Genomic DNA, 22706 nt, shown 5'->3' with positions numbered 1-22706 from the left:
TGCCAACCTCTTGATTAGCAGTAGTACTTAACCACTACGCCACCAGGGTTTCCTTTGGTAGGATAGGGAAACCCATCTAGGGCTCCATAATTATTCTGTAATTCTGTGTGTGTTCTTACAAGTATTATGCCTTATCTAGTAATGATATACATACAGTATTTTCTTTCTTTAATAAGTGCTGTAATCTATGGTTTGGACACTAGACAATCTTTAAGAGAATGGGGTGGTATATAACGTTTAAGAGTTCTAATGGTAAATCCTGGGTTCAAATCTCAGCACTGCCATAATCTAATGGTTTCACCAGGTTACTTTTCTAAGGTTCGGCTTCCAGTTCTCTATAGTGAAATGATTCACCTAAATAATCTGCCCTTTTCTTTCTTCAGGGTATTATCTTGCAAATATCTTCTGCCTTTGTGTTTGTATTTTATTTCAGCTGGTGTTTCAGATAGTTACTTTGAGAAAACTCCAACTGTATACTATTTCTAAATGTCTTCCTAGGTTATTAAGATTGAAGAAGAGATAATGTACATAAAATGCCAGTGTTTACTACATAGTAGTTACTCAACAACAAATGTTAATTCTCTTACTTTCTCCCTTTCTATTAATAAACAAAGCCATTCTTTGTCCAACTTTGTTTTAGACATGATGTTCTCTTTTTTTATGTATGGTTTATTTTTTGTTGTTGAGAATATACACAGAAAAACATACACCAATTCAGCAGTTTCTACATGTACAGTTCAGTGACGATTATATTCTTTGAAGACGTGATGTTCTCTTATAGGTTCAATTAAGTGCATTAAAAAAAATTATCTCTAAACAATATTCCGTTTGAGCCCTCAGGTATGGAGAGAAAAGAAGAATGTCTAGGTATATCATGCATCTTAAAGTTAGGAAGATTGGGTATAGGGAGATGTCCAGTAAATCCTGAACAATAGTTTTTAATCTGAGCACCTGGCACTCTAGAGAACAGGGCCCCTTCTCGCATGTCTGCATAATCATTGGGGATGGTTAGACTCATTGGTGTAGCACATTTGGAGGCTTGGCTGTATAATTATGTCATTTCAAGCTGTGGAAATTTAATTTCACTGAAATTATACAAGAAACCTGGGCTCTTATAAAGGACAAAGCTTCCATATGTGCTTGACTTACTTTTAAATCTTGTGATTCACTATTGATTTCAAAAAATTTACTCCTGGGATCTGCAAACATGGATTTCTGATTGTGTAACTCAGCCTTAGGGAGGTTTTAATAATTAAGGACTCGTGAGTACCTGAATTAAGATCAGCTCTTGGTAAGGAATTTGCCCATTCCTAATTATTTACCTATTTTTTAGCTGCATTCTTCCTTGATTCTCTTTTTATTTCTCAGATAATACATATTGATATAAAAATTAGTGAATCTAGGTAAGGAACCAGAAAACCAAACCCACTGCCGTCGAGTCGATTCCGACTCATAGCAACCCTATAGGACAGGGTAGAACTGCCCCATAGAGTTTCCAAGGAGTGCCTGGCGGATTTGAACTGCCGACCTCTTGTCAGCAGCCATAGCACTTAACCATTATGCCACCAGGGTTTCCAGAACAAGAGGTAATATATATTTCATCACCTAGAGAAAATAATTTTTTAGTAAGTTCTTTTCTTTTTCTATTCATATAAACATAATTTTTCCCAAAATGAAATCCTACTGTAACATTTAACATAATTATTCACTTGTTAATTTATCCTAAACATTTGTCCTTAATAATGAATTTATACTTACATTTTAATGGCTATCCTTATATCGCTTTAGTGAGTTCTTCGTTGTTGAGCATTTAGATATTTTCCAGTTTCTCATTACAATAAGTAAGGGATCCGTGAACATCCTTGTATTGTCTATGCATGTCCTTGATTGTTTAAATGGAATTGCTGGGTCAAAGGGGCAGGCACAAACGAGGCTTTTGAATGTGCTGCCAAATTGCCACCTAGAACCTAGAAACCCAGTGCCGTCAAGTCGATTCCAACTCATAGTGACCCTATAGGACAGAGTAGAACTGCCCCATAGAGTTTCCAAGGAGCGCCTGGCGGATTCGAACTGCTGACCCTTTGGTTAGCAGCTATAGCACTTAACCACTACGCCGCCAGGGTTTCCGTCTAGAAAGGTTCTACCAATTTACATTTCCACCAGTAACACCTGTTTCCGTTTCTTTTTCTGGTCTCTCATTCTTTTTTTAATCTTTGCCAAGTGATAGTTCGGGGTTTTTTTTGTTTAAGTATTTCTTATTACTTTTGAAGTTGAGCTTTTTTCTAAATAATTGGCCATTTATTTTCTTTTCTGAATTATCTGGGTTCTTTTTCTTGATTTAAAAGATTTTAACTGTTAAGAGTATGTTGGGAATATATTTTTCCAAGTTTTTTGTTTTGCTTCCATCTTCTAGCATCCTAAATGTAACTCTGAAGGAGCCTGGTGGTTCAGTGGTTAAAGCGCACGGCTGCTAACTGAGAGGTCAGCGGTTGAAACCCACCATCCGCTCCTCGGGAGAAAGATGTGGCAGTCTGCCTCCATAAAGATTGCAGCCTTGGGAACCTGGGAGCAGGTCTCCTCTGTCCTATAAGGTCACCATGAGTCAGAATCAACTTAATGGGTTTGTTTTTTTTTGAAATGTAACTCTCCTTTTCAGACCTCTAAATGACTTCTTTAAACCAGTGTGTTAATTCCGTCTTTAGAATGTTTTACTGGACTTAATTTGCACATGACTTCTCATTTATACATTATGACTTCAATCAGTCTATAGTCAGAGTGGGAGGATAATACAGTATATTGTTTGATTAGCTTGTGTATCCTTCCAGCTATAGAATGGAAGGCAGTTGTAAAAAGAAATAGCAAGGCACGACTTTGTTCCAGGAGATTATTTTCATTTTACCTTCATAAACATGAGTTAACTTGTCAACTTCTAAAGATTAGTAGCATTATATACACTTCACTTGGTTGTATTTTGAGAAATACAACAAAGTATTGTAACCGTTTTTAAAAGATAATTGTGTTTATTTTCTCCTGGATATAAGAGTAAGACATTACAGAAGATTTAGAAAATGTCAAAGAATATGAAGAAGAAAATGCAGTTCCATGTTATCCTATTATGCCTCTGTGACCACCATTAATGAATTTCCATGTATTCTTGGAACATATTTGATTTGTCGTGTTAGATGCTTATATTATCAAAAAAAAAATTTTTTTAAATTACATCATTGAATTTGGTTTGTTGCTGATTTATTTCAGACTTTTGTATCTGTATTCATAAGTGAAATTAGATATGCTTCCTCTATTTGTCCTATCTTTGTCAGGTTTGTGTTTCAGGGTTTTATATTAATTAAATGGAAGTAGATAGCTTGACATCTTTTCATGTATTGTTGAACAGTGTGTCTAGCAGGGGAGCCAGTCTGTTCTTTAAGTCTGAAGGCGCTCACCAGAATAAAATCTCACCAAGAAGGCCATTCTCTGATAAAACTTTCTTTTGTAGGTTCTATCCTGATGAACTCACATTTCTTGCTTCAATGTAATGAGTAAACTTTTGGTTTAATAGTAGAGGAAAAGAAAGGGCTCTGTTTTCTGGTTTCTTCTATTTGTAGGGTTTTTAAGCTCAAGTTACTACCCAGTGATTTCCATAAGATTTCAAATAATCCTTCACTGCTAGTTATTAGTTTATGAACTTGAGTCTCTTTCTAAATAATTTTCCATATCATTTTCTTCCTTTCTTCCTTTCTCTCTTTCTCTCTCTCTCCATCCCTCCCTCCCTCCCTCCTTCCTTCCTTCCTTCCTTTCTTAATAAAAATGAGTTTATCTGGTATAGCAAAAAGGGGGGCTAGTAAGGTAAGTCTAACTTGGTACTGTGCTCCATTTAGATGTGCTGATATAAGGCACCAGTGATAAAGGCTTAAGTTGCATAACCTTTTTTGCCAATTTTAATATAACCATAACAAAATAGAAATTCTAAACAACACTGTTACTTTTCACCAGACAGAATATCAACTGTGTAATGTAGAAGGAGTCCAAAATTAAAACAGAAGGTTTGTCATCTTCCATTTCAAGCAGAGACCGAGCTGTAATAAAATGGAAATAACAGTTTCAGCGCTAAGCACCTTGATATACGTGTTAAAACACAGTACCTTTGAAAGGAAAGCCTTGATGTTGTTTTACATCCTATTTTCTTGAACCTGCCCTATTGGAACATAAATGCAATTTCCTCTAAAGAAGCTTAAGCTACAGAATTTGACGTAAATGAAGTACAGGGTGTGTTTGAGAATTTCGTTTCATTTTCTGAAAATTAAGTTACTTCAATCCTAGATTTTTGCCCAGACTTCTTAAGAACTGCATGAAGATTGGAATCACAGGTTTTCCTCAGTTTCATGTCTGTAAATTCATAAAGGCAGCAGTCAAGTTCACTAAGAGTCACCTACTAGGATAAATTTTTAGAACAACTTTAAATGAGAAAAACTTACAAGAAAATCTGTTTTCCTTTTATTTTCCAAAAATGTAATCATTGTTTCATCTCTGTTTTTGATCCTTATTTAAAAAACTAACCCCATATTCAGACAAACATTTGTAGCATCTTGTTTCAGCTCTATTTTGAACAGTCACAATATTGCAGACAGTTGACTGTTGTTTTCTTCAGGGAAGTTTTCACAGAAGTCAAATGCCCAGGCTGATGATGTGTGTGTTTAAGGAAATCCCCTATTTACAGCATGCAGGAAGCAATTAGGAACAAGTTTCACAAGAGCTGCTATGAGAGAGAATTGCGTCTCACCTACTATGAATTCTGTCTTTAATGGCTTCATTGTTTTGTTTGGAATAACTTCCTAGAGCATCAGTCAACTTCTATTCAGATTTAAGTTTAAAAATACATTTAGATTTAAGTTTAAGTTTAAAAATACATTCCATAGCCAAATGGTAATTGATAACTATGAGTTAGTGGCTAAATCTTAGATTGTATTATTGAGAAATAATTATACTTACTACAGTTTTTATGTGGTATTATAAGTGATTTCTTTCGTGTTGTTAAAAATAAAACTCGGTGAAATTTGAACATAAAGTTTATTCTGAACAGTTGTTCTGTATGCATAGAAGGAGACCTTTTTGATTCTGGAAAAAGTAAATGGCTGAAAGAAGCTAAGGTACAATGAGGGGCATAAAGAGGAGGGAAGAAATACAGAAGATCAACCATTGGCTAAATTTAATGTGATTGAACCCTGTCCTCCCCCTTTTACTGAGATCAAACTGTTGTCAGGTTACAAGATGGTCTCTGCCCCTCCACTCAGCTGTATATTTTGAAATTCAAATTTAGTAAACCTGGCTTTGAATAGGAAAGAAAGGATTTGCAACTTTAGGTGAAAGAAAAGCCACCGTCAGATTAATTTTGGTCAGGAATTTCTTTAAAGTGAGTATTTTATTTTGTGATTTAAACAAAAAACTCAAAAGCAAGATATCTGCTATCAATTTCTCTCTGTGACTGTATGCAAGTATTAATTAATGAAATACCTTTATTCCCTTTACTTCCCTGCTCCAGTATTAAAGGCCGAATCCATCAATTAATAAATTATTAAGGTTTAAATTGATAGATTGATTCTTGTGGGATTTTTGTTTTTTCCATTAATTTCTGGGAAGCTTAAAAAAAAAAAAACACTGTTCCCATCTAGTGGATTCCCACTCATGATGACCCCACGTGTATCAGAGTAGATCTGCATTTCATAGGGTTTTCAATGGCTGTGACCTTTTGGAAATAGATGTCCAGGCCTTTCTTCCAGGGTGCCTCTAGGTGGAGTCAAAACTCTAACCTTTCAGTTAGCAGCCAAGCGCTTAACGAGCACCTAAGTGTTTGTGAAACTTGGTTGTTGTTGTTAGGTGCCATTGAGTTAGTCCTGACTCATAGCAAACTTATGTACAGAAGAATGATTACTGATGGTAAAATATGAAGGGATACTTTTTAGCTTTTCAAGTTGATTGAACAATTGACAGAATCTCAAATGTTCTATCTAGCTATTCAGAAATACCGAAGAGTATTCTTTTCTCCACTGATAAAGACATCCGATGTCTAATATTATAAAAGGAGAAAAATAATCTTCCACAGACTTGAGCCCTTAATGAAAAGTTCTCTGCTCTTTGGCATATGTGTTTCAGATCTAGATTTTGCCGTTAGGATATGAGTGGTTTCTGTTTCTATGACAGCGAGAAAAGAAACTGCAAGGCAACAGGGCCCAGTGATTGTGTACAGAGATGAAAGTCCATTATGCTGCTTCTCACTTCTAGATCCTTTATATCCCTTCTCAAAAAGTGCCCTGGAGCTCTTTGAAACAAAATTTTCAGCTACTTTTATTCAGTCTTTTGCTGTGTCCTTGTTCTTTTTCTGTGACACGATTTCATAACATTATTTACTTATAAATGTCTCTAGCCTTCTCACTTCCAATTTTTGGAATATCACCTACAGACAGCATGATACAGTAAAAAAAAAAAAAAAAAAAAGAGAGACACACCAGTGTTCTGACCCTTGTACAGGGTCATATAAGTAATTAGTAACTTCTCAGGATGTCAGGTTCTTTATCTACATAAGAAAACTATTACCTTTCTCTTAACGTTACACTGATTAAATTAGAGTGTATATTTTATAAAGGGCCTTTTCATCCTTCTGGGGTGCTGACATACAGGCTAAGACAGTGCGTAGTAAATTTTAGTCCCTCTTTGAGGGGCACTTCACCAGGTACCCCATCCCTACCCCGAAGCCCCCACCACATACATATACTTACTGGGTGGAATTAAAAGGCAAAGAGGTTTCTTGTTGGCTATGTTGTACGAACACCAGCAGAGCTCAAACCATATTCTTCCCTTAGAAACCAAAATACCTGTCTTGATATGATACTAGCCAAATTTCTTTTCATGCCATAAAGTTTTTATTTTGTTTTAGCATAGAGTAAGCAGGCTGAGTTCCTTGCTTTCTCCTTTAGAAACACAATATTACAGAATCCATTTATGTGACACTGACTGATTCTGCTTGTTTTATTGTTGCTAACTTTTTTTCTTTTTTCTGATTATGGACACCATAGATGCTACACTGTAACTTTTTTAACTGGCCATTTTTATTCCCCAAAGATCTCATTTATTTTCTAAAGCTCAGAAAATAAAACTGACCCCTAAATCCCATCACCGGTTGTCTTACGTATTCTACTTCAGATTTTTCTATGCTTGTATATGAAGATGGGTTCCCCCCCCCAAAAATTGAACTTTTATTATAGATAAGCTCATAACTTTTTTCACTCAATAGTAGTGAGTAAACATTTGTAAATACTGATCTTGAGGAGCAGTATTGTTCTATTGTTACAATCATGAATCCTGGAGTTAGAGACCTGAGTTGGAATCCATTTCTGCCACTTACTAGCTTCAAGCCTTAATTTACTCACCTGTAAAATAAGGATAATAATAGCATATACTTCTTAGGGTTTTTATACTATCCACGATGAGGAATGGCAAGTGCTCAGAAGTATCTGGCACATAGTAAAAAGTATAATAAATTTTAGCTGTTTATAATCATCTTTAAGGGCTGTATAGGAGTCTTGGCGGCACAACGGTTTCATGTTCAGCTGCTAACCGAAAGATTGGCAGTTCTAACCACCAAGTGGCTCCATGGGAGAAAGACCTGGCAGTCTGCTCCAAAGAAGGTTGTTGTTGTGTGCCGTGAAGTCTGTTCTGACTCACAGCAACCCCTGTAGGACAGAGTAGACCTGCTCCGTGGAGTTTCTATAGGCTGTAATCTTTATGGAAGCTAGCTGCCACATTGCTATAAATAAAGAACACATTTGCCAATTCCACATTTTTCGCTTGTACAGTTACATCAATCATGTGTGTAATCACCACTGACGATTTTGGTATTACTGAACAAATAGCCCTCCGAAAAGGGTTGTGAAACCCTAACGCTTAACACTCTTTGTTGTTGAAGGCAGTTTGTCTTGAGTCATCTTTCAAAGTGATATATTTAAAATTCTTTTCTTAGCTATATGAATATATTACAGGACAGTTATTGTCATCATTTTCATACATGATTTTCAAAATGGAGCACCTGGCTGCTCTTGAGCCATAATTCTCTTACTCTACCTATATCCTCCATTACTTCTTAGAATTTAAGTTTTCCTCTTAGAAGAATGTTTGGTTATGAATCTTCTAATCATATTAAAATAAGGTAGCAGTGCCACATTCTTCATACTTAATAGGAACCAGATTGGTTAATTTGTTAATGGCCTTTTAAAATTTTTTGTTTGTTTTATTTTTAATAGAAAATACTACTTTACAAACTTTGACTACTGAAATACTGCCTGGGTTAGATTTCTCCTCAGCACAGTAGAGAGAAGGCTGATATAAAAATGTATTTACATAAATGTAGTTCACCCATGTCCTTAATGATAAAGCTTCCCAGAGCCCGTAGCCTAACTTATCTACCAGGTCCTGACCTTCGTATTAGCTTACTGCCTTCCTACTACTCAGGTTAAAGGCAAAACTAGCTCTCTGGAAAAGATAAAAGTACTTTTCTTCAACAGCAGTTTCACTGCTCTTAACATCTAACAAGAAAGGAACTTTATTTAAAAAAAAAAAATTCCAGATGTTAGTTGTAAATCCATGCATGCTTCTATTAAAATGAACCAACAATATAGAAAAATACAAAGAAAGATATAAAATCACTTGAAATCCTACTGCCCCAAGCCATCAGTTATTTCTACCGATAATGTTCTGTAGACTAGTAACTGGCTGAGAGCTAGCAAGGCTATAGTCCAGGGCATAACACAGCACTGTGTAGCGAGGCGTCACTAGGCTGACTTTGCATAGAGCTTAGTCAAGGCTTCTGGAACCGCCCTTAGTTGCACCTTGTGCTATATTAGTACTTCTCAGACAGGAAGAATTTTCTTTCCCTGGCGTAGCTGGTCCGGTTACCTTTGGGTAAGTATATACAGTTCATGTAAACACATGAGCTTCTCTTGTTTAACTTCAAATGATTCCTATTTGATGATCTTGTTGAAATTTCAGGCGTTTAAAAATACCAATTTAGGAAATGAAAGTGGAATGATCCAGTATTGTGTAAAAGTGTCTTTAGTTTGCAAATAAATGAATGTATGAAACTTTAGAGTATCTTAGGTCTTAGAAATTATAATTAAAGGATCTAATTTTAAGGACTTTTTGTTTGACATGTTAATGTTAAGAAAAAGCAAAGTACCCTCAGAAATCTCTTTTCGAGGGGAGAAAAACAAAGCAAAACTATAAGATCCAATTTTGTTGTTCATTCAGTTGCTATGTAACTCAGCTTTGTTGTGATAGCCACATGCTTTGTGCCCTAGGATTGGCAACTGTTTATTACCGATTGTAATGAAGATGATTAAATTTAATTTTGTGCCTTTGAGTTTTGCCCAGGATATCACGGAATGGGATTACACGAGTATTTTTCTGACTTGATAAAAGATGGATTACTACCCCTAAGACTTATAACAAATTTTGTATTGAAAATTAAGATTCAAACATGCATATTACAGTAAAAGCCTAGAACTAAGCTTATGACTAAGTTGGATTTAGATCATTGAATTCTTCGTATTTTGTATAGTTTTATCTTCTTTAAGTCAGAAAAGTTAGATAATGCAGCAGACCATTTCTTAAAGCAGTTTGCTTGGTTTTTTATTAGCAGCCTGTATCCAAGCCCTCCGTCTCTGGGTATTGCTTGCCACCTGTGCTGTTGTTCTAGGACAAAACAAGGACAGAAGAACTCAAAGTGCCTTAAGGGTAATCAGTATTAAATGATTGCAATTGCCATGTGCCTTAGTTTCTTCATCTTTGAAAAACAGTTTGGATATTGAAGGCAGGGTAGATGACTAAGTATCTGAAGTTTTCCAGCTCTGAAATTCTCTATTTTCATTAGTATTCATAAACTTCTGACTGAGAAGCCAGGTGGTATTATTAAAGACAATTGGTATAAATTGTCAATTTTTAAATAACTAGCCTTTGAAATCTATTTTTCTTTCTTCCTTCCTCATCTTCCCCTCCCACCTTTTGCTACTCAGTTTCGCTTTTTTTTTTTTCTGTCCTTATCGAGAAAGTTTCACTTTCCAGTGTTGTGTTTTGACTTTTTTTTTTTCCACTGCAGTGCTGAAAATCTAATTAGGGAAGTTATTTAAATGCCGGAAGAAGCTGATTTACAACCCTTACCGAAATAACCTTGAACTTACAGTTTGATTTTCCATGTGTGGAAGTGTAACTTCTCAATCCCACCCCCTCATCACCTTAAGATAGTGACATTTTTTAAAACCCAAGCTTAGTATAAGTATTACAGGTTGCTGGAAAAGTACAAATGTAAAAATTTAGTACTGTTGCTGAGACCCCTGTCCACATTATAGTAATACATTCCTTTTCTTAATTAAATAGTAAACAGCTTACCATTCAAAATATCATTACCTCGTGTAGTATCGTGTAGTATAAATGTTTCTACAGGTATCAAAAGCAGAGACACAACTTTTGAAGACATGTTAATGAATTTAATCTTTTTTTTTCTACTTTTCCTGAGACAAAATCAAACGAGCCTTTAAAAGTATTTAATTCTCTTCAGATACTTTAAAACTTGTTTTAAAGTAAGTAAATTTTTCATGTAGACACACAAATTTTCCTTAATTTGTAAACTATGTTTTTAAAATAAAGTTACTCATCTGAAAATGAAATAACATGATAGCTAAAACTTTCTGTTATCAAGGTTCTGCTATTTAAATGAAGTTCTTACCTCCTGTTTGGTCTTTAGCCTTGTCCTACATGTTCCTTGTAATGAACACTGCTGTAGTAGAGACCTTAACCTTATCCGAAAGCATACAAAATAATTGTTTTCCAGTTTCAAAGATGTGGTAGTCCACATTTAAGGATTCCAAAGACTTAAAACTTCCTTTGAAGAGAGTTCATAGTTCAAGGGTAGTATTTTCTATTTTTGAAAAAGTCTTCTACCCCTGATGTGTTTTTTCCAACAACTCTTCTCTTAAATAAAGCATCTGCAACAGATGACTGTTGGCAAAGCAAGCCAGAACTTTATATACCAAGTATAGGTTTACAAGTCTATTAGTTTAAAAATAACTCGCCCTAAATTTCAGTGTCTTCCTTAGTATAATGCCAGAATGCTGACATTTATTATGCCTTAGTCTTTATACTTTCATAATGATGTAGACCTAGAAGTAATTTTTGTATAAGGACTATAGTATCACTTGATTTGAGATTATCTTTAACCACAGATAAATGCTGGTCAGATTGCCATTGAAGATGCAGAAGAAATAAAAGACTTTTAGTTGAAATTTGCATTCTATCCATGAGCATTTGGGTTTACTTATCAAAAATAATGCCCTGCTAAAGTTGACCGTTATCAAATTTCTGATAACTTTTTTGTTTTTGTTTTGTTTAAATAAAATTAGAAGAGACCATGAGCAAGAATATTCTTTAACCTACCAGCACTGGCTTGATTTTTTTTGTTGTTGATGTTGTTAACTAAAAAATTAAAGTTCAAAAAAAAAACATACTTGGGGGGAAGTGTAGAGAAATTGTGTGCTGCCTGGCTGTGTACAACAAAAAGATCGTGGATTGCCAGATACAAAATATATTCATCACTGCATGAACTCTTTTCCTTTGGGCTTTTCAAATGGTGCATAGATTATGTGGTGTTTTTATAAACTACTGTACTTTTCCACACTCTTCTTCCTCTTTTTCAGGTTAATAAAATGATTTTATTTAGTACTATCTGAGAAATCTAGTCTCCTTTTCAGATATTAAACATCAAAGAAAAGCCATAAACATTTAATATTGTATGTTTTACTTTCTGTAAAAGAAATGGATTCGCAAGCAGTTTATGATATCTTCTTCTTTGTTAAAGATAGATGACTATGACAGAAAGAAGTTAGACCAAGTAAAGTTTTACTTAGCTGTAATCATCTCAACAAAAGATTGCTGAATCCCAGCTACCATTATGATTTCACTTTTGGAGTGGTGATCAAATGTTTATGAAGCCGATAGAGTGCAGATAGATAGGTACTTTTATAGACATCGCATTATTTTTCAGATGTGAAAAATTGGAAGTATCATATTACCATTTGGAAACACTATGCTTATTCGGCTCTAAGATGCCCTCAATTATAAGGCCATCAACTTACTAGCAGCTCTTATAGGAAAGGGGATAAAATACGTTTTATAAGACGTTTCCAAATTTCTCAGACTTTAAAATGGAAGAGGAGGTGGCTGGTTTTTAGAATCTGAGAAGCTTTGGTATTTCTGCTGTAGTATGTTTAATCATAAAGAACACAATCTTATGTCCAATTTCTGTTACTTGAGTTTAAGAAAAAAAAAAAAAAGATTTTTTTCCCTTCAAATAGGTTGCCTTTTTTTAAATTGTGCTTTGATAATAAGATTTTACTTTCTTAGAATAAATTTAAATGTAAAGTCATATGGAAGAAAAATAAGTGATTTTCCCTACTAAAAAAAATTTAAATAATGATGAAAGATGTTTTAGAAACTACTTTTTTTGATTTAATGAATAACAATGAATGAACTTCACCCAAACCCCTAAAATGCTCATTCATATGACAGACACTATCACACTCCCGCTGTGTGCTAGACTTCCTGGTAGATTCATGTACAACTGAGATCTTAGTCACATCATTTCACAAAATTAGAAATTTTAAGGAAAAATTGAACTCATGTATTATTTCTCCTTACTTTGCTCGATTTATATTGATTTAATAGTAGTAATATATAGTTTTCCCATAAACTTCATTCTTACATGTAGAAAAAAGTTGATAAAATGTCTCTTCAATAAAGCATTTTCTTACAAATATGTACTTTAACTCTTTATCCACACAATATGAGTTGTTATGGGAGACTTCCAATTCCCCATATAAAATTTTTAACCCAAAATTTTGCCAGATAGAATAAAACCTTTGATGAGCTTCTTAGGAAAGAAAAAAAAAAAGATGCGTACAGTAACTTGGTATTTAAATCATACCAGTTACCACCTTAATGTGTATCAACATACATGAAGAGCCTGAAATGTATGCATGTCACATGTACCTTTTTTTTTCCCCTCTTTTGCTGTGACATCACCTGGGAAAATCCAGAAGATTGGATAACCAAGAAATGACTAATCAAGAGTCTGCTGTACATGTGAAAATGGTGGGTATTTGAAATATTTCCAGTTCCATTTATTAATGGTGAATCTTCACCACTTTAATCTGTCTGTAACCAGGTAATTAATTATGGGACCATAACTTTATACAGGTCTTTCTTCCCAGTGCTTGACACAACACAACGAAACCTTAAATATTTGTTGAATTGAATTTCAACTTACCTTTGTATTTTTTTTTTTTTTTGCTAAAAATACAGTGTGCATTATGTATTTCTCACCATATAAAATTGTTACCTTATTCCTTTTAATGCTGAATTTTCATTGCTCAGTAACAATACAGTGTAAGATATTTTATCTTAGGCCTTTGGAATAAAATGACAAGGATTCAATTTTTAAAAAAATACATCTTGTAGGACAGTAGAGTTCATTGCGTTAAAGATGCTAGGATATGGTAGGGAAAAATATAGTCTTAGGGGTCATAATGGCTTCAGATCTCAACTCAAGGGTATCTGTGATACCCTTGAAGAAAGGTAATACTCTTGGATATGAAAGACATGGGATATGAAACCACCGTGTTGTTCTTATTCATATCTAATGAAAAGTAGGTAAAGTTTTTAATAGCACATAGTAAGCACTCAGTAAATGTTAGTCTGCTGAGTATTATTGTGTATTATGTTAGTAAATGTTTTAACCATTTAGGCAGCATATTTATTGGTACATGTGGGGAGAAAATATACCCATTCTGTTTACTGTGATGACAGAATCTTAAAAATCATAGTTTTTCCCTTTCTTTTTAAAGAGGACAACTGTCCCTGAGATTTCTTCTTATTTTTGTATTCTTCTTCTCCTCTTTTTATTTTTTTGTCCTTCTTTCTCCCTCTCCTCTCACCCCTTTCTTTCTCTTTCTCTTATTCTGGTTTGAGCTTATAAACCAGAATATAACTTAGCAACCAGATAGCTTTGTGGCACAATTAATAAATTTCTTGTTCATCTTACCTTCCCTCAACCAGTGCATGAGTGAAGGTAAAAGCTGATTCAAAGTGCTGTTAAGTCATCAGTTTAGTTATTGCCGTTAGGTTGAAACATATGAAATTGCCATTTTTATAGGTCAAATATATTTTAGTATCAGCAGTTTCAAATGGTTTGACATAATACATAGACATGATCTTTGCATCCATTGTGTAATTACCGTTTGGTTCATCAGGCTAGAGCATTTTTCTCTGATATGTAGAATTAAGCCCACCTAAAACTTATTTTCTTGCTTTAGTTGATTTTTTATTTTAACCAAAATGAATACAAGTGTGTAAGAATTCCGTACCACGAAAACAATGTAATGTAATGGTTACCCTAATTTAGGTAGTTTGTTGTCACTTGAGTCCTAGAACCCTCTCTTTAGTATGTGTCTCTTTCAGAAGCAAGTCGCAATGTAGTCGACCCACAATTGTTCAGACTGTTGAAGGGAAATAAGCCAAAAGATTGGTTTTTGTTTTTTACTATCATTGCATTAATTTAGACAATTTTTACCATGGGGTTGCTTTTCTAAATTATTGATACTATTTTAGATTGACAGCTCCTTAGGATGTTGTTCTTAACTTCTAATAGTCTGGCTTTAAATGTCCCCTTCCAAACCTTTTACACACTTCTTGTGTCCCAGACAAACACAGCTGTTTATCTTTTCCCCGCATTAATCTTGTACTTCAGTCCCTTCCTTTCTTTCTTTTCCCCCAATTTTAATTTATCCAAACCCTGCTTCTCCCCCAAAGCCTGGCTAAGTTAGCTGCTCTTCCTTTGGCCCCAGCAGAAGTTATCTCAGAAAAACTGAGTTCTCCTTGAATTTTATCTGGACGTGTATTTATTACTTGGGTTCCTCTACTACAGTCCATGTTAGAGAATGTGTATCTTAAGGGTAAGATGTATATTGTACTAAAAGTGTTGTATCCCTTACAGAGCCATTTAATACTGTGCCTTCCACTTAATAAATATCTGGTGAATGAATGAAAGAATTTGGCCTACACTACCTTAATGGGGAGATATTGGTAGGCAGGGGGAGATGGCTGTTACTAAAACTTAGGAATGCGTAACGTTCCAAATAATCACGTAGTCATCTATATACGTGAGTAAATGTGCCTGCCTGAATATGTAACTTTAAGTCCATACTTTTTCTGTAGTCCCATCCTGCTCACCCTGTTGTTGAGGTGCCAACTCTTTTGTACCAGTGCACTAGTGGGGTCTTTTGCCAATACCAAATGTGAACTCTGGAAAACCAAGAAAGAGTATTTCTCCTAAGAGCTTCTGACCAAGATTCTCAAGTGATTTAAGCTAATTTTGATGTGGGTCAGTTTTAGAAAAATACAGGTAAACATTATTAGGGTAATATTAAAGTAATTAAAACTTAGGGAAATGAGCACATATATAAATTCAAAGTATAAGTACTTTTTTTGTCTGTGTTTAGAATATGAATTATACTGCCTATAAAAAAATACTAACCCTTAATTTGTGATTTGTTTTCACTCAAGAATAACAGTCTATTAGTATAAAAAGTATGCATTTATGTATTATTATCTTTCATTTTGTAATCCAAATTGATCATCTTTAGTGTTGATTCAGATTAGGTGCCAGTCATCCAGCGAACCCTGATTCTTGTCAGGAACGCCTTGCTCCTCCCCCAAAATTTTACATTACAGCCTTATTATAAAATGGTTTTCTTTTTATCACAAATGGTAGAAAGTTTTGGCCTTTTGTTTATTATCCTTAGACTGAAAATCAAACTGAAAAGTCTTCAGACAACTCAAAACATTTTGCCCTTCACATTTTTTTAACCCTTTTTCTTTTTATTGTAGTTTAGATGAAAGTTTACGGAACAAACTAGCTTCTCATTAAACAATTAGTACACATATTGTTTTGTGACATTGGTTGCCAACCCCATGACATGCCAGCACTCCCTCCTTCTCAGTCTTGGTTTCCCTATTACCACCTTTCCTGTCACCTCCTGCCTTCTTGTTCTTGCCCCTGGGCTAGTGTGCCCTTTTAGTCTCATTTTGTTTTATGCTGCCCTTCACATTTGAAGTATTGTTATTTTTATGTGTCACAACACAAGCAATTGAAGAAAGGGTTTGGGGAGGTAACAAAAGGATGATGGATGATGAAGGGCATACTCTTGCAGTATGCTGCTTAATGTTCTGATATTCTGGTGTTTTTGACATATTTCATACGGTATCCTTTGATTAGATCGCCTATGCCACAGTCTAAAATATTTGAGTAAAATGCTCAGTATCTCAAATTCCTGAGATGTATTTGTCATACATTGCAGTGTCATTGTATGGATATTGTGTGAGGGAGGGTGTAGTATATTATATAATCCAAGGCACGTATAATATCATTTTTATATTTTTTACACCTATGCCCCCCCCTCCAATTTAATGTATTCTCTGGGGAAAGTAGCTGCTCTGGCATTTACTATTTTCATCACTGTTATTTCATTCTAGTGCTATTTGGGTATTCACTACTTATTTACCTGAAAATGAATGGTTGTATGATGTGCAGAAGCAGAGATACATATGCCTGTAGCCACTGGATCTCTTTCAGGCCTCAGTAATTTAGAATAAACCAATCTAATAGTTGTTGGCCTAGCAAAAACCAGTATACCCCGAGATGGTCCTGTTGCTTTTCTGAAACTTAAGGATCTGATTTGCTTGAGGGAGGACATCTTACCCAGAATGAATACACGGAAGTAAAATGCTTAATTTTCTTGGTAAAAATAGTCAGCAGCATATATCCTCCATTGCTTCCAGCGTGTAGTACGTTAATTATTGAACCAAGGGTATGCTGATTACTGTCCATTTGTCAGTTAAGGCGAGGTAAGAACAGACATTAGTTGTTAAGAGATGAACTTACTAGCTGAAGTATCTATAAAGGGGGTTACAGAAGTGATATTCCAAAAGAGCAGTGGTCCCCAAAACATAACAGGAAAGCTTAAGTGCTGCTCATCACCATATCCCTAGCAACTAGCAAGAACGTTTCGCACAAAGCAGACACTTGGCAGATATTTGTTTCACAAATAATAGGTTAATGAATGTCATAACTTATCTTTCCTCTACATTTCTGTTTTCATCTTCCGGTCTTTGGAAAACATTCTGACCTTTTTCTGGTTTTCTACTTTTGTCTGCTATATAGGAAAAATATAGGACTTGATAGACTTACCTGGTCAGATTATCTTATAGGCAGAGATAGACACTTTAGGGAATTTTTCATAACTGTGTCCATAATACTAATGAAATATATTAGTATTGGCAGTAACATACCCAGAATAAAAACTTGAAAATAAACAAAGATTACCTGGTACAAACAATATAGAACCTTGATCTGAGGTGCTGCTGTTGTCTGTACTGCTGAACTGATTATAAAGTGATCCATAGTTTTCTCCTCCCAGGCTTCTTATAGATGTGCTGTGAGAACACTGTGTTGCTTGTACTGATTTTTCAGTAATCGTATTAGTGATAGGGTAGAAATAAGAAACAATATTTAACATTAGATTGTTGAGTAACTCTAAAGCCTTCTATATAAACTAGCCCAGTTAACAGCCTAAACCCAGGTGGTCTACTACTTTTAGGCAGTTGTCTTAACTTGAAATAAATCTGTCATAAAATTGATGCCAAGAACAATGAACAAATTATTTGGGACATAGTACCATGAAAAGGATGCATATAAAAATTATGTCCTCACAACTGGACCGGTAAACAATATTATGATAAATGGAGAAGAAATTGAAGTTATCAACAATTTCATTCTCCTTGGGTCAACAATCATCCATGAAAGCAGCAGTCAGAAAAGCAAACAACTTTTTGCATTGGACAAAACTTTTTGCTGCAAAAGATCTCTTTAAAGTTTTCAAAAGGAAAGATGTCACTTTGATGGCTAGATGTGCCTGACATAGCCTTGGTCTTTTTAGTCGCCTCATATGCATGTGAAAGTTAGATAGTGAAAAAGGAAGACCGAAGAAGAATTGATGCATTTGAACTGTGGTGTTGGCAAAGAATATTGAATATAGCATGGACTGCCAAAAGAACAAACAAATCAGTCTTAGAAGAAATAAAACCAGAATGTTCCTTAGAAGTGAGGATGGCAAGACATTAGTTCACTTACTTTGTAACATGTCATCATGAAAGACCAATTGCTAGAAGACGGCATCACGTTTGGTAGAGGGCCAAAAGAAACAAGGGAAACCGTCAATGAGATGGATTGACACAGTAACTCCAGCGGTGGACGCCAACATACCAGCAATCATGAAGACAGCACAGAACCGGGCAGCGTTTGGTTCTGTTACACATAAAGTTACCATGAGTCAGCGCCGACTTGACAACATCTAACAACAACCACAAAGAAACAAATATCTTGAAGCAGCTCGTCAAATTTTAAAACGTTTTAAATATATTTTAGTGATTTGTACAAAGATGTAAACTTATGGGGAATAATCATGTAATATTTATTCACTTTCTGTTCGGAAATAGAAATCCATATGTAAATATGGATATAAGCTGAATCTTAAGTAGAAAGGCACTTTATCACAAAGTTCAAATATTAATCTCTGTTCAGTTCTGGCGTTCTGCTTTGATTAATGCATTCTGAGAAAACATATTTTCTTAACTACGTATGTAATAACATTAATTTTACAAAGCCAGACACAAAAGCATGTAACAAGAATGAGTTAAAACTGCATATACTTGGGTGTGTGTAATCATAGAAACGAGACTAATGGGAAATAAACTAAAATGTTTACTTGTTTTATTTTGAGGTAGTAGGATTCTAGGTGACTTTTCTTTTTTATACTTTCTGTAATTTTTGTGGTAAGCATGCATTCTTTTTCTAATTAGAAAAAAGTACCCTTTCTGATCAAGTAAATGAGTTATAAATGTGGTTATATCCTAATCTGTATGCAAACCGCGGATGTGCTGTAGACTTTTTCTGTGTGAGTGGTAATTTATACACAAGATATAATGTACATTACATCTTTACATAGTACAGGCTTCTGCTTGGGTAATCAGAGGAATCTGTGAAAAAAAGGAATTAAAAAGTTAATTAATTTCCTTTTATTTTTTAGATGCCAGAATTCCAGAAAGGTTCTGTTCGCATCAAGAACCCTGCAAGAGTAGAAGAAATTATCTGTGGTCTTATCAAAGGAGGAGCTGCCAAACTTCAGGTGAATAATTATCCAGAATCCTTTATTGTTAATATTCAATCAGGCTTATTTATACCATATTTTGTTAAAATCCAAGTAAAGTAAATTTAGATAAGCTTTGCCTATCCTTCCAGAACCCAAAATCTAAAAGATATATCTAGAGTTGGTCTAAAATATACAAAATACCCCATTGGAAACACAAAAATTAATAGCCTTAAATATTAAATGATCCCAGTTATGTGAAATATCCTGATTAGGCAAATGTATAGAGACCAAGTGTATTAGTGCTTACCAGGGGCCAGGAGAGAGGGAGAAAGGGAAAGTCATTGCTTCGGGGGCACTGAGGTTCTGTTAATGGTGGTGGAATACTTTGGAAACGGATATTGATGGTAGTTGTATATCAATGTCACTGAACTGTACATGGAAGAAATGTTGAATTGGCAGATGTTTTACATATGTATGTATGTATATGTATATATATTTATTTTACCACAATAAGACAAAAAAATTAAGACTTGAAATAATCTTATTCTTCAGACTAAAGTATAAAACTGCTGTGCACAAGTATTAAATCATTTTAAGAATAATACTAAAAAGTATACACTCTCAAGTTGTTCTTCCATCTTTTAATTAAGTAAATCATTATAGTTCAAATTAAGATATAATCTGATTAGAGGGTAGCTGATTTTTTTTTTTAATTCTCCTTTTTTAAAAGAATGTTTTAAATATAAATAAAACCAGCACAATCTGGATATTCAGTAAAAAATATTGCTTTTTTTTAAACATTTTTGAAAAAATGAGCTTTAAGAGCTGGCAAACTATTTTCATGTGTTGTTCATTCATTGGTATTAAAAAAAAACCAAACCCGTTGCCGTCCAGTCGATTCCGACTCATAGTGACTCTATAGGACAGAGTAGAACTGCCCCATAGAGTTTCCAAGGAGTGCTTGGTGGACTCGAACTCCCAACGTTTTGGTTAGCAGCTGTAGCTCTTAACCACTATGCCATCAGGGTTCCTTAAATAAAGTACCACTGTGAGTAACTAAGAGAGTTTAATTGCTTCCTCTGTGTTTTTGTACATTGACCCAAGTGGGTTGAAATTATGCAATGCTTTATTCTAAAAAGAATAGTAACCATATCACCTATAATTGGAAGTTTCTATACTGATTATTCAGATTTTATTTGGTGACAGGGCTAGGACACGTAAGGTATCACCTTGTAGCTAGGATCATTCCCAGAACTTTATACGTGAGCTGCATTTGAAAACTCAGATACAGAGAATAACCTCTGCACTAGGGGCCAGGACCAAGCACAGTGAGTACCTTTAGGAAGCGTGCAGTACGCATGTGGGGAGCACACAAGACCTCTGCCCTGGTGGCTGTGTTTATGTAATGCCGTTCTCCCTTTCCTTACAGATAATAACAGACTTTGATATGACACTAAGTAGATTTTCCTACAAAGGGAAGAGATGCCCAACTTGTCATAGTAAGTGTGACATTCTGAAACAACTTATTCATAAAGTAACCATTATTTTAAGATTCTTTGACTTGTATTACCTGAGAGATTACTGATTTTTTTATTCTTTTTGGACATTGAAAGTAATGGGATCTGGGAAAGAAAGGACCTGCTTTTTCTTGATTATATTTTGAGGATTTGTTTGCCTTGTATTGTATAAAATGGCTATTTGTATATATGGTTTTAGTTACAAAAGGAATGAAGACTTCTGAAATTTTTTCTAAGTGTGGCCTCTTGATTATTCAAGAAATATTTAAATGAATTTTAAATTTTGCATTAACCTAAGGAAACAGCATTTATCAAAAACTTTGTGTTTTCTAGGAATTCTATCAAATTTTTATGTTGTGTATGTGTAAATTAAGTTAAAAAAAAGGTCAATGATTAAATAGATTCCCAGTTAAAATGTATTGCTAGGAAAATATGCCTTTTGTATATTCCAAATTGGCTGTGGGTTTTTTAATAATACTTGTCAACTTGACAAGCAGTGAAAAGTGCCCTTTCATTTACTATTGGTCCATCTATAGATTGAGAAATCGGTTTGATAACTTGTATAAAAACTGGTAAAAATCTTAATAACTTCTGACCCAGTTATTCCTTTTCGGAAAATTTCTAAGCATGTAGTCCTAAATGTAGGAAAAAGGCTTTATTCATAAAAATAGTGGTAATTAAGCTCAACATAAAATTATTTATAATAGCAAAAGCTTGGAAACAACCTGAAAAGTTTAACACTAGGGAAAATGGTGTAAATTATGTCATACCCACATAAGACAGCATATGTAACCATTATGAATGATGTTTACGGAGAGCTTTTCATTACATGGGAAAATCTAGGCTATAATGTAAAATTAAAAAAAGAAAACAATTCAAATTTGTAGATCTGGTATAATCTCTTCTCTAAATGATATTCTAGAATTCTAAGACTGATACGAAATACACTAAAATATATTATCGAATGTTAAGATTTTGAGTACTTTTTGTTTCCTTTTTTACAGTAATGTGTTTTCTGGATTTTCACATTAAGCATCTCTTATCTTTTTATTAAGAAAAAGTGTATTTCAAAGATATACTCCTTCTATTAAAAAGAAGGGTGAAAATAGGAACAGTCAGAACACAATTCACAGTCTTTAAAGACTTGAAATTGTCTAGCCAGCGGTATAAAGGAGCACTCATTAAACCTCAGATTTTAAACCATTAACTTCTCTAGCAATGGCATATAAATTATTATAGCATTAAAACCAAAAGTTGTAATTACCATGCTAGTCGACTTTGCATTTAAACTTGAAAGAAAAATAGTAAATTATTGACTGTAGTGATATCACCAGTTACAGTGTTTATTTTAATACCTATTTTGCTTTCTTTCTTTAGATATCATTGACAACTGTAAACTGGTTACAGATGAATGTCGAAAAAAGGTAAACACTAACAGTAATCCAGAGTTACTCAAAGACTTCATTACCCTTTTTGCCTGAGAATTTCTTCAGGGTATTCCCACAAACAAGAGCGTATGTCAAATGCTTATAACCATCCGTGACACATAGTAAGCAGTCCATAAATGCTGGGTTGATTGCTGTATGCGTGATATACGCTCAACATATGTTAAAGTAAAAATTAGCAGTAACTTTTTAACAACAATCAGAAAAAAATACTTTAAAATTTTTAAAACAATTTGCAAAATACTCTGGTGTCCTTCTGTTAACTGAAAAGTTAAAACAAAAGTACTTTGGTTTTATGTAGGCTTCAGTCCCTTAAATTGATCTGTTTTGCTTAGTATGCGTCTATCTGTATAAACCTTAAAATAATATTCAAAATGTGAATCAAATTTAATACTTTTATGAGGACTTAAGTTGTTTTTTTGTATGTGATAATTTGGCTA

At 34.3% G+C, this 22706-nt stretch overlaps 1 protein-coding gene across 6 annotated transcripts in view; it reads left to right on the top strand.

Moving 5' to 3' along the window:
• The window catches only part of NT5C3A (5'-nucleotidase, cytosolic IIIA), a 62189-nt gene that overhangs the window by 29017 nt on the left and 10466 nt on the right, over window positions 1–22706 (top strand). Inside the window, exons 1-6 of one of the 6 annotated variants that reach the window (XM_023544306.2) lie at window positions 8509–8952; window positions 9689–9783; window positions 13137–13191; window positions 19242–19340; window positions 20734–20803; window positions 22199–22245. In XM_023544306.2, the coding sequence (XP_023400074.1) occupies window positions 13156–13191; window positions 19242–19340; window positions 20734–20803; window positions 22199–22245 (252 nt within the window). In that variant the 5' untranslated portion in view covers window positions 8509–8952; window positions 9689–9783; window positions 13137–13155. The other 5 variants (XM_023544305.2, XM_023544307.2, XM_003406970.4 and 2 more) reach the window with 5 other exon arrangements.

This window comes from Loxodonta africana, chromosome 8, assembly GCF_030014295.1.
Source record: "Loxodonta africana isolate mLoxAfr1 chromosome 8, mLoxAfr1.hap2, whole genome shotgun sequence".
Lineage (NCBI taxonomy): Eukaryota > Metazoa > Chordata > Mammalia > Proboscidea > Elephantidae > Loxodonta > Loxodonta africana.
The sequence above is the reverse complement of the archived record's forward strand: the minus strand, read 5'-3'. Positions and strand labels throughout refer to the sequence as shown.